This window comes from Salmo trutta, chromosome 26, assembly GCF_901001165.1.
Source record: "Salmo trutta chromosome 26, fSalTru1.1, whole genome shotgun sequence".
Lineage (NCBI taxonomy): Eukaryota > Metazoa > Chordata > Actinopteri > Salmoniformes > Salmonidae > Salmo > Salmo trutta.
In genome coordinates this window covers 21,826,123-21,838,296 of record NC_042982.1, presented here as the reverse complement: position 1 = coordinate 21,838,296, position 12,174 = coordinate 21,826,123, and the positions used below count along the sequence as shown (strand labels likewise).

Genomic DNA, 12,174 nt, shown 5'->3' with positions numbered 1-12,174 from the left:
ATTTATCCTCACCCATAAACTAGTAGACTATTTGTAGCTTGTCATCTGATTTGCTTTCCCATACCATGGTCCATGGCACCATCTACTGGCTTAAGAGTAGCTGATGATGATATATTAGGGTGTTTTCACATAGTCCTCTTTAAAAAGAACCAATCTCAGTCCCCTTTAAAGTGAACAAAAAAAGCTATAGAACTAATTTATTTTTGTATTCACACTGCCCATGCCTCTGAATGAGAACTAAACTATTTTGCCAGGTCACTTCACCTATTTTGTGGACTGAGTCCTCCTTGCATTCACATTGCTATGTTTAGAAAGTAACCAAGATATTTTTCCAACATGCACTCTGGGTTTTTACAAAGTGCAGGACAAGCCATTCAATCAGAATGTGTTATCGGACAGCTAGATATACCTACTTACATTTTGGAAGCTAATAGATTGCATTTCATTAAAATATCAGACATAATAATTGTAATCAGAATATACTATTAACATGTACATTTTATTGCTAACAGAATAAATAGCAACAGAACAACTGCAGAATAAATAATGCTGTAATTGAAAATTGTACAACCAATGTAGGCTACTGCCCCTTTAAGAGCTAGAATAGATTTTGTACCCAACATTGTGATTCTCACCAAATAGATTGTCTTCTCACACTATTCAAACCCCACAATCAATAAACAATTGATTAAGCTCTCTTAGCCTATAGATCACATATTGCAAACAAATAATATGAACTAAAAACTCCACACATTCATCATCTCTCTTGTGGCACCAATGTGAGTGTTTAGGGCAAGGGAAACTGTTGCAGTAGTCTAGTGTGTGGTGCGGGAATAATGACAAACGAACCTAAGGAGCTTTGCGTTCACATTGCCCTAAAAAAATTGGAACCCAACCGCGGAATTCAAGCAAACTCTCAATTCGTTTCGCTTTGGGGGCCCTTGAGGGGTCTGAGTTCCTTTGGAGTGTTCACACTGCACAGAAAATTAAGCACACTGCACGGACCAAGCGTGAAACATTAGGCTCCAAGAAGGTCCTCATTCATAATCAATGTATGTGTGTATATACTTTGTAAATTCAATATTATTGGTGTAGGCCAGGCTATAATAATAGGTTTCTGGCCACTACTCAGAAGAGCAAATTGATAAATTATGGCGATTTAAAATTGCAAGACGGTAAAGGCCAAACTATTATAATCGAATAATCTGCTCACCTGAAAACCTTAGCTGAAATGATTTGCGTAATTATACCAATATCACACACCTGTGTTTATTGATGTAATATTCTATCAGGGAGGCATACTGACACCCAGGTCTCTTTTACAGATGAGCCCTGTACTACTGTGTTTATTGATGTAATATTCTATCAGGGAGGCATACTGACACCCAGGTCTCTTTTACAGATGAGCCCTGTACTACTGTGTTTATTGATGTAATATTCTATCAGGGAGGCATACTGACACCCAGGTCTCTTTTACAGATGAGCCCTGTACTACTGTGTTTATTGATGTAATATTCTATCAGGGAGGCATACTGACACCCAGGTCTCTTTTACAGATGAGCCCTGTACTACTGTGTTTATTGATGTAATATTCTATCAGGGAGGCATACTGACACCCAGGTCTCTTTTACAGATGAGCCCTGTACTACTGTGTTTATTGATGTAATATTCTATCAGGGAGGCATACTGACACCCAGGTCTCTTTTACAGATGAGCCCTGTACTACTGTGTTTATTGATGTAATATTCTATCAGGGAGGCATACTGACACCCAGGTCTCTTTTACAGATGAGCCCTGTACTACTGTGGACTATTTTGTTTGGCGGAGGTAGGCATTTCTAGAGTTCTCTACTGGGCACATTTCCGGTATTCATGAATGCCGTCGCGAAAAAGCGCGGTTCTGCACCGGGAGAAGTGTAGCTAGCTAGTAGACAACTTTAAGCGCGATTGATACCTTTTTTCGTGTTTATGTACTATACTCATATGGTTTTCTAATCGGTTGTGATCTACTTGAATACCGTTTTGCGAACTCGCTTTTTATTTAAACCTAACGCTAAAATAAACTAGCTAACGGTAGCTACTATGTCGGGAGGCGTTGTGCGAGGCCCTGCAGGAAATAACGATTGTCGTATTTACGTCGGAAATCTACCCCCTGATATTCGCACCAAAGATGTCGAGGACGTGTTTTACAAATACGGAGCTATTCGCGACATCGACTTGAAAAATCGGAGAGGAGGACCTCCCTTTGCCTTTATCGAATTTGAAGATCCCAGGTAGCTAAAGGCTAGTTTGTTAGCAACTCGTGCACTGCTCTAACATTACTAGTTAGCCCGCTGACGTTACTATACTGTAACTTGAACATCTATGCTCATGCGACGTCGTTGTGAATCGACTTAGTTTGCGCATGTAACTAACGTTAACGTAACTAGCTATTTTCGTTTTAAGAATGTAACGTTAATTGGCTTGATCGCTAGTTTCTTCCCTTTCTGCAGTGGCACATTGTGAATGTGTCTTTGTTTGTAACCAGCCCACTAAACGCCACGAGTTATCGTAAATTGTTGAGTTTAGCCGGCTAATGAGGTACGCCACAGGGTGCTGTTTGGACGATTGTTTAACATTTTCTATTATCACTTTTTCAGGGATGCCGACGATGCAGTTTACGGACGAGACGGTTATGATTACGACGGTTATCGGCTGCGAGTTGAATTCCCTCGGAGCGGCAGGGGTGGGGGGAGAGGCGGCTTTGGTGGTGGGGGGGTTGGTGGCGCCCCTAGAGGCAGATACGGGCCGCCATCCAGACGCTCCGAGTATAGGGTCATTGTCTCAGGTGAGTTGTGTAACTAGGCCCTAGTTACTAGGGTGTTGGGGACTTACCATTGCTGAGATATCATTTAAGTGATCGAAAAGGGTCGCCACTGGTAAATGATGTTACCAAATCATTTGTCTGGAGTCTTAATTTCAACACGTTCTGTCCAATATCTCAAGATAGGGTTGTCATATTCTAATGACATTTTCAGGGCTGATGTAGGACAGAGTAGATTCAAATAAAAGCTAAATGTATTCAAATAAACTGATATTATGCAAATGAGGCAGTAACGCATACATAATTACAATAACTTAAGACTAGTAGTTTTACGGTAGGGTCGTCATTAACAAATCTTTGTGCTTTATGAAAAACAGTTTAACAATTTACTTTTGACGTTATGCAAATTAGCTAACGTAAACTCACCCCATTCCGTACAAATGTCCGCAACCGCGACATTCAAACGAGGCTGAAAAGAAAACTAATGGGACTTTAGCAACTGTGTTGACTTCAAAATCTGGGATGTGAACTACGTTTCTATTCAAGCGTTGAACGACATGGTAATGGCTCTATAGTGTTGGAGAAATCCGTTACATCGTGACGTGTCATGCCGTAACGTACAGCACGCATAAAGCAACTATTTCTGTCTTACAATCTCTCTCCGCCTGGTGTAGCACTTCTCTCATCGTTTAAAAACAAGAAATGGACAGTGACGGGGATACCTAGTCATTTTTTGCGTCATCACTGCAAGAGATCATGACTCTCAAAGCCGCTGTTTACTTCTGAAGATCACTTTAGCACCGCCCTAAAAACCCTATTCAAATTCCACACAAACCTTCAAATAGGTATAATGACATTATATAAACTCTTTATAGTGTTTTTTATTTACATTTTAGAGGTGATAAGTTGGACAGATCGAGTGGAAAAAAAGCTGTTTTCCCACACGACATCTCTCCTCACTATCACACATTAGTTTCGCTTCCCCACCCGCCATTTAAAAAAAAAAGGACCCGACAGAGCTCATTGCTTTCTTGAATCATGCGGAAACGGGCAGCGTGGAGGTCATGTCATTGATTTTGTTGGAAAGGGGAGAAATTGTGCTTTACAATGGTATTGACATTACAGTTGATCTGGAAGTATTACGTTTTTGGGGTGCTAAAATAAGGTCAGTTGTACGGACCAAGGCGATGTACAAAAGTGAGTGAGTTTGTTACTTAATATGCTAATTCCTATGTACGGAAGAAAATGACAGCATAGCATGTTAAACCCATTAATTTTAAACTACCCGTCTTATGTAACGGTACCAAATGTAACATATAGTAATTTGAGTGTCCCAGATTTACATCTAGTCCGGGTATTCTGGAACATAGGGGGGGAAGGAAGATGTACCTTTATTTCAGTCCAAGGATGTCTGATGACTGTGAAACACCCTCAGGACTTTCCCATACTTGTTTGCAATACAATGTCACATCAATCTTACTCTGGTAGAGTGAGGAATACTCATTGCAAATAGCAAATATAAACACCAATTTCGCAGGTTTCATAAAAAATGCTGTCCCACAGAATTGGACATTCTAAGCATGGTACTTTACATTTGGGCTCATATGTAAATATCACAACTTGTAGTATTGTGATTTTTTTTTTTTTTTTTTTTGGACATGGTTAACTTCCACGTTCAGGTTTTCAAATGATTTATTCATTTGATCACTGACGTTTAGTGAATATTTATTTGATCACCTCTGTTTTTTTGTAGAATTCTCGCATGGGTGACGCGACAAACAATGGACTCTTAACACCCTTGTGTAATGTGAGTTGGGTTTATTAGAGGTCAACTGATTATGATTTTAACGTTGATACACATATATACATACATATATACATATATATACATATATACATATATATACATACATACATACATACATACATACATACATACATACATACACACACACACACGTAGTGATGACAATTGCCACAATACTGAATGAACACTTAACTTAATATAATACATCAATCAAATCAATTTAGCCTCAAATAAATAATGAAACATGTTCAATTTGGTTTAAATAATGCAAAAACAGTGTTGGAAAAGAAAGTAAAAGTGCCATGTAAAAAAGCTCATGTTTAAGTTCCTTGCTCAGAACATGAGAACATATGAAAGCTGGTGGTTCCTTTTTAACATGAGTCTTCAATATTCCCAGTTAAGAATGAAGAAGTTTTAGGTTGTAGTTATTACAGGACTATTTCTCTCTATCATTTGTATTTCATATACCTTTGACTATTGGATGTTCTTATAGGCACTAAGTATAGCCAGCCTAATCTCGGGAGTTGATAAGCTTGAAGTCATAAACAGCGCTGTGCTTCAAGCATTGCGAAGAGCTGCTGGCGAACGCAGGAAAGTGCTGTTTGATTGAATACTTACGAGCCTGCTGCTGCCTACCACCAGTCAGACTGCTATATCAAATCATAGACTTAATTATAATATAATAAACACACAGAAATACGAGCCTTAGGTCATTAATATGGTCAAATCCGGAAACTATAATTTTGAAAACAAAATGTTTATTCTTTCAGTGAAATACGGAACCGTTCCGTATTTTATCCAACAGGTGGCAACCCTAAGTCTAAATATTGCTGTTACATTGCACAACCTTCAATGATATGTAAAATGATGGCAAATTAATTACGGTCTTTGTTAGGAAGACATGGTCTTCACACAGTTCGCAACGAGCCAGGTGGTCTAAACTGCTGCATATACCCTGATGCGAATGAGCTTTTGTTAAAACACCACCCGTTTGGCGACGATAACTTAACAGGCACCGCGTTGATTATATGCAACGCAGGACAAGCTAGTTTTTAAACTAGTAATATCATCAACCATGTGTAGTTAACTAGTGATCATGTTAAGATAGTTTTTTTTATAAGATAAGTTTAATGCTAGCCAGCAACTTACCTTGGCTCCTTGCTGCACTCACGTAACAGGTGGTCAGCCTGCCACGCAGTCTCCTTGTGGATTGCAATGTAATCGGCCATAATCTGCATCAAATGCCAGTTACCGATTGTTATGAACACTTGAAATCGGCATGCCGATTAATCGGTCGACCTCTAGTTTATATACATTTGTTGCGCTGCATGCCACCACGTTGACCTACTGTACAAACGGTAACTAACCAGTCTTTAATATTTCACCAACACTGCTGGTGGTCTTCTGTATTTCACTAACAAATGGACTCCCTGTGTTAACATAGCAGGTGTAAAATAATCGTCTGAAACTAGGTCCCCTACATACTGGGCTGCATTCAGTACGACCAGTTGAAAAACTGGGAGGGGTTGGGGAACGATGTCAACATGGCCACTGCCCTTTATATACTCGCCATACCCAGCGAAAGTAACTTAGTTAAAGAATATATCAAATGTCATAGTGAACTGAACGCACCTCGGGTCTTGACAAGAAGGAAAATAAACTGTTGGGCAGTCCTCTTCTGCACTGTTCAACCAATCCAGTAAATGTGGAGGAGGAGTTAAGATGGACTATCGCTGGAACATCTGGTTTTTGGGTACTCGGCATACCCGCTGATTGGCTAGTTACTTTTTCACCAGACGGAAGCGGTGGTCTTTTGGTCCACTAAATATTGATAGTTATTTCATATCCATGTCTTCAACATTAGTTCATTGTTTCTGGTGGGGTTGAACCAGCCTGGTTTAGTTATTCTCTGTGCAGATTCTGAATTATACTGCTATGCCACAGATCTATTGAGCAAAGTGTTGGAAGTTATCACTTTGAGTAAAACATATCTAATTCATATGCTCTTCTCTCCAAAGGGCTACCCCAGAGTGGCAGCTGGCAGGACCTCAAGGATCACATGCGTGAGGCTGGGGATGTATGTTATGCTGATGTTTTCAGAGATGGAACTGGAGTTGTGGAGTTTGTACGCAAAGAAGACATGACCTATGCCGTTCGAAAGCTGGATAACACCAAATTCCGATCACACGAGGTATGCTTTCAGGTTTGATTGGTTGTTCATGGATTTCATTGTAAGGAAATGATTCTATTTTTGTTAAAGATAACTAAAGTGACTAACACTTGAATCTTTCCCCTCAACCTTTCCCCACTTTCAATCCAGTGACTACTTGTGCAGCCTTTCAAGAACTGAAGGCTTGTTTTGATGCAATGGAAGGAACCGTTTGAGGTGGAAATGCTTTTCGTTTCAACGTCCAGTTCTTTTTGTGTGTGTCTACCAGGGAGAGACCGCTTACGTTCGCGTGAAAGTAGATGGTCCCCGCAGCCCGAGCTATGGAAGATCACGTTCCAGGAGCCGCAGTCGAAGCAGGAGCCGCAGTGCAGCCAGTCGCAGCCGCAGCAACTCTCGCGGTGGTGGTACCCGTGGTGGCAGAGGATCTCCTCGCTACTCTCCTCGCCATAGCCGCTCTCGCTCCCGTTCCTAAACTCTGTGTTGCCCTTTTGGTGGATCCCCTGTAAACAGTTCCCCTTTCCACTTGTTTTTACCCCCTTTTGAGTTTTTCCAGAAGTCAGCTATAGATTTGAATTTTTGCATAGCATCTCCTGATGTCCTAGTGGAAGGTCTTGGTATGTAGGTGTAAACCCTCCCCTGACCCTCCCTACTTTAGTCCTTTTGTTTTGATCCCTTTCAATTCATTTTGATTTACCTATTGTCTGTCCTCAATTTTTGCAACACTTGAAACCCGATTGTTCTTTTTAATGAGATCAATGTTTTTGTAAGTGTTGGAAAATTGAGGTTTACTTTTTCATGGGATGGCAGGAGTCTCATTGCTAAACTGTTTTACCCTTGTGTCTTCCTTTAGACATCTGAAGATAAGGATTAAAGAGTGATTTGGAATAAAAGTTGTGGAGCACATTTCATTTGTTTGATCAGGATAGGACATCTTAGGAGGAGTCAGGTCGAGGCAATGGTATGCTTTAGTATTGATTATTTGCATCTATCGATAAAATGGTTGCTACAAGATGCATGATTGTCTCTTGAATGTAGCACAGTTTTCTATATCATATATATACTTATTGTTTGGCAACCTTTTTAAGCACTGATAAACAGTGCATGTATTTGGTTTTGTGCCAGGACAAATGTCCTTAGGTGTACCTTTTCAACTTTAATGTTACATAAGAACCCTTTATCTTTTCTTTGATAGATGCTGGTTTAATTTGACAGGGGCTCTGGGCTTGTTTCAGCTCAAACATTGACAAATATATTTTAAATTCTAAACTGAATTTCATGCTTTTGGTGCTCAGACATTTTTTTAATTGATCATTAGTGGTGACATGTCATGAGTGCACAATTTAAGAAGTGGGCTGGGCCCAAACCAGACATGATTCTAATGGTTTCCCTCTGATTTTTTTCCTGGTATTTCAAGGTTTTGATTGGAGGAGTGGCTCAGTGGATCCCAATCCTTGGAGCCGGATCAGAGGAGCGTTTAGGGAAGGGATAGGCAAGAATGGATGCTTGGAACGGGATCCATTTTCCAGGAATCAAATCAATTGAACTAATTAAGGAATCCTAGATGCAACTTTTTGAATGGCCCAGTTTATTTCAATTTTTGAGCGGTAAATATGCGCAGAGTCAAAGGATAAGGATTATTTACGTTTTTGGAGTAAGAAAAGGAAACTGAGGACCAGGAAGTTGGATCAAAGGATGCAAGGAGTCTGGTAAATAAGGCATTAAAATGTGGGATGGTTGGGGATTATATTTAGTATAGTTAGTCTGTCTTTATTACTTAAATTTACTTTACTCTTTCAGTTTAGCATTTTCAATAAAATCCTGAAAAGACATACCTGTTTTTTAGTTTTTTTTCTTTTGAATGAATGTTAAAGCTTCATGGCCCTATGATGTAATAAGAGAAGATAAATGCTTATTCGTAGACCTAATTGAAAACCCCAGTAAACCATCTACTCCAATGTATTACATTTTACACCATGGGGCGGTTTCCCGGACAGATTAATTTTAGTCCTGGACTAAACTATTTCAATGGAGATTCCTTATTTACTGTATGTTTTAGTCTAGGACTAGGCTTAATCAGGAAATAACTGAATATACACTCAAATAAGTGATAACAGCCTGTTTGAGTTGTAGGCGGTAGTGAGGAAATGTCATTCCAAGCAGATGTGTTTATACATCTCACACATACAATATAAAGTCCAGTAAAAACATGGATTATATTTCTATTAAATTAATATCCGCCTATATAATCTCACTCATACATTAATTGTTGCTGATATAAATAAAGTAACAGATCGAGCATAATAAATACTCCGTACAGCTGAGTATGCCAGGAGGCCTTCTCTACTTACCTCACCATGTATTGTTAACGATGCATTGTGGGATGAAATAAGATGCTGGCAGAGAGGAGCTGCTAGAAAATGCTCAAAACACAAGAAGAGATGGCAGCTCAGCCAATGGCAGGGTAAGTTGTGTAGGGCGGGGGAGGTATTTTACGAGGGCAGTTTCCCCACATATTTGCTTTGAGTAAATCTTATAAAATAATTTGTCGCAGCACGATCCAGCAAGTAAGCAAAGCTTGATATCCACTAAGGGGAATTACCTGATTACGAAAGGGATAGTATCAGCATCTCCTAAATAAGGTGAGCGACAATGTTTAGTAGCCTGCACGCACTCACACTTGACTTGCATGGATGGTGGTGATTCGGGTTGTCTAATTGAAGCGAAGTTTCTCGTACAAGGTAGCCTACTTTCTATTGTGAATTTAAATCGAAAAATAACTAATGCGCAATCACTACCACCTGCAGGCAATTGGCACGAATCCGATCACCCTCGGACCTGTTAAATCATCCATTTTAAAGGAATTATATGTAGAAATTAAACTAGTCAATGTATATTGATGTTTGAACTAGACTAGAATTGTGCATTTCAGGGGACAGATTACTAATTTTATAAATGTAATGTCGCCATGTGGTTTTTAATTCTACCTGTATCGAGTTTCTCCGTAACCTATTCGTATTGTACCTAACCAGCACAGGGTCGTAGTCACTCAACGTAATCTGGTACCGAAATACAGACCAGGTATTATCCCAGTACATTCGGAAACACTGAGAACCGCGTTGATTGCAACATTGTATCATATTTCTGCACTTGATTGGCTTATCCTTTGATTTTCATAGTAAACCGCACCGTACGGTGAAGACAGGGTAAGCCAGTCATAGCCGCACGTGTTACCTGTGAATTCCGGCTTTGTCACCTCACTAGACTTGTCATTTTCTATCTGTAATTGCGTTAGTTTAGACTTGTTTCTTTCTTTTTGTCCTTGTTTGCAGGCATGACTGACAGGAAGGCAGTAATCAAGAATGCTGACATGTCTGAGGACATGCAGCAGGATGCTGTGGACTGTGCTACCCAGGCCATGGAGAAGTACAATATAGAAAAGGACATTGCAGCCTACATAAAGAAGGTGAGATGTGAATACTGTAGTGTCAGGCCTTTGGCCTATGTATTCCAATTAGAGTGAAGTCTTCCATGGTGCAAGCTGTTTAAATACGATGACCAGGCTGCAAGATGTGCATGCCATGAGGTCATTTTCTTCCTCATTCAGTCATTGATTACTAAAGCCCTGCTTTTTAAATCCCTATAGGAATTTGACAAGAAGTATAACCCTACATGGCATTGCATTGTTGGAAGGAACTTCGGCAGCTACGTCACTCATGAGACAAAGCATTTCATCTACTTCTACTTAGGGCAGGTGGCCATCCTCCTCTTCAAGTCTGGCTGAGTTCTCTGAGGCCTGGAGTGCTTCTCTTCCCAACATGGACTGTAATGCACTGGTGGCTGATGTCACAACTTCCCATACACTTCAAATATTTAAATGAAAACATACCATGATGCGCAACTGCATGGACTAAAATGTACCATATTTAATGTGTATATGTTATAGTAAAAATATTACTTTTCACTAGTTTCCATAAAATGCAACTGGAAGAGATTTTCGTTAATGCTACATTTTGTTATACTTAATTTGTAACTGCTTTAACAGTGGCCTTTGATTGTATAATAAAGGAAAGCTAGAGATTGTAGTTGTGCATCTGCTTTCCCCAGAGCTGTTTGGTTTTCAGTGACTTCTGTGCTGTCATTTTAAATGTGCTTAGTTGCTCCAGACGTTGACCTACTACAGCAGTTTGTAATGCCTGTATATTGCCAGAGGTACAAGTGAGCCTAGCGCAGTGTATTTGGACATGTCGTCCCAGATTTGCAACTGCTGTTATCGATCCCATAATCTTATTTCATGAGCTGGAATGTCTCATTTGGCATTTTTTTTATTGCTATTTGTATTCCAAGCTAGTAGAGTTCCTATGCTAACTTCTTTAGAGGCTTGGAAGTTCCATTTGCAGAGGGTTGACACCATCCACACTTTAACCTATTCTGGCTGTGCAACAAAGGACTGACTGTTGGCTTTCAGGTCCTTTTGTAGACTTTCATATTGTAAGAAAATATTAATCTTCAATGGTTGTTTTTTTACTGTATTTGCTATGTTGGATTTTTCTGTTTATAGTTTGATGCAAATTGCTGTATGATTTGCACAGATGTACCTCGTATTGTTCTCAGTTCATGGGCACCTGAAATCAATTGCACTTCACTAAAGGGATATTTCAGCAATGAGGCCCTAGATCTACTTTCTCAGAGTCAGATTAACTTTATACCATTTTTTTTGTCTGTCCAGTGTGAAGGAAGTTGGAGGTAGTTTCATGAGCTAATGCTAACTAGCGTTGGTGTACTGACTCGAAGTTGCTAGTAGATAGCGCAATGACAAAGTCTATGGTTAACGGATCAAAGTTAATTGACTCCTGGCAAGTAGCCAAAAAAGGGCCTCATTACCAAAATGCTGAAGTGTCCCTTTTAAAGGTGTCCAGTAAACTTGGGAACTTTAAGTTTGTCAATGTATAATCAAGTCAATGATTAAAAGTTTCATTGTATCCTGTTCACTTTCAATAGTTTTGTGATTACTTAACCATGTCTTTGACAATGCAGTAAAATGTGTAGCCATTGTTTCAAAACCATGGACAGTTGCAGTGGGTGGAGCACACCACACATTATTTGGCCAATTGGCCATTAAGATTTCAGTAAGGTTGTTCCTGTTTGGAGGTGTAGCCGTGTAGGGACAGATCCATACAGATATTGGCTGGCAAATTAATTAACCTCGGAGGCGGCACGTTATATACAGTATGTGCTGCTTGGGATCTTTTCAGTACTCGATTGCAAACACTACGCGACAACCTGAGTAGTGTAGTTGATTTCAGCAACAGAAGTAATATTGATTAGGGGAAAATATTGATGCAACCTATTAGCAGTATGTTACCCTTCCTAGTTCAGAAGACATTTGTTCTCCCTA

At 39.7% G+C, this 12,174-nt stretch overlaps 2 protein-coding genes across 5 annotated transcripts; both read left to right on the top strand.

Moving 5' to 3' along the window:
- Positions 1-1,843: 1,843 nt before the first annotated feature.
- On the top strand, positions 1,844-8,610 carry srsf1a (serine and arginine rich splicing factor 1a). 2 transcript variants are annotated; one of them, XR_003869736.1, is made up of 5 exons: positions 1,844-2,272; positions 2,639-2,826; positions 6,628-6,800; positions 7,048-7,737; positions 8,194-8,610. XR_003869736.1 is itself a non-coding variant. In XM_029715270.1 (4 exons), exons 1-4 carry the CDS (start codon positions 2,082-2,084, stop codon positions 7,249-7,251), a joined length of 756 nt encoding a protein of 251 aa, XP_029571130.1. In that variant the 5' UTR covers positions 1,844-2,081; the 3' UTR covers positions 7,252-8,610. The 2 variants fall into 2 exon arrangements, 1 of the variants encoding a protein (XP_029571130.1); XM_029715270.1 differs by having other exon boundaries at positions 7,048-8,610.
- Positions 8,611-9,246: 636 nt separating this feature from the next.
- Positions 9,247-11,767, top strand: dynll2a (dynein, light chain, LC8-type 2a). 3 transcript variants are annotated; one of them, XM_029715272.1, is made up of 3 exons: positions 9,247-9,418; positions 10,109-10,242; positions 10,423-11,767. In XM_029715272.1, the coding sequence occupies exons 2-3, from the start codon at positions 10,111-10,113 to the stop codon at positions 10,558-10,560; spliced, it is 270 nt and encodes an 89-aa protein (XP_029571132.1). In that variant the 5' UTR covers positions 9,247-9,418; positions 10,109-10,110; the 3' UTR covers positions 10,561-11,767. The 3 variants fall into 3 exon arrangements, with proteins under 3 accessions (XP_029571132.1, XP_029571131.1, XP_029571134.1); XM_029715271.1 differs by lacking the exon at positions 9,247-9,418 and adding an exon at positions 9,494-9,517; XM_029715274.1 differs by lacking the exon at positions 9,247-9,418 and adding an exon at positions 9,637-9,982.
- The last annotated feature ends 407 nt before the right edge of the window (positions 11,768-12,174 follow it).

What these genes read in the sequence shown, in the direction of transcription:
- srsf1a (XM_029715270.1), top strand. Translation starts at nt 2,082, where the DNA reads ATGTCGGGAGGCGTTGTGCGAGGCCCTGCAGGAAATAACGATTGTCGT. An exon ending in GTATAGGGTCATTGTCTCAG is followed by an intron (nt 2,827 to 6,627) that starts GTGAGTTGTGTA and finishes TTCTCTCCAAAG; the next exon opens with GGCTACCCCAGAGTGGCAGC. An exon ending in CCAAATTCCGATCACACGAG is followed by an intron (nt 6,801 to 7,047) that starts GTATGCTTTCAG and finishes TGTGTCTACCAG; the next exon opens with GGAGAGACCGCTTACGTTCG.
- dynll2a (XM_029715272.1), top strand. Translation starts at nt 10,111, where the DNA reads ATGACTGACAGGAAGGCAGTAATCAAGAATGCTGACATGTCTGAGGAC. An exon ending in TTGCAGCCTACATAAAGAAG is followed by an intron (nt 10,243 to 10,422) that starts GTGAGATGTGAA and finishes AAATCCCTATAG; the next exon opens with GAATTTGACAAGAAGTATAA.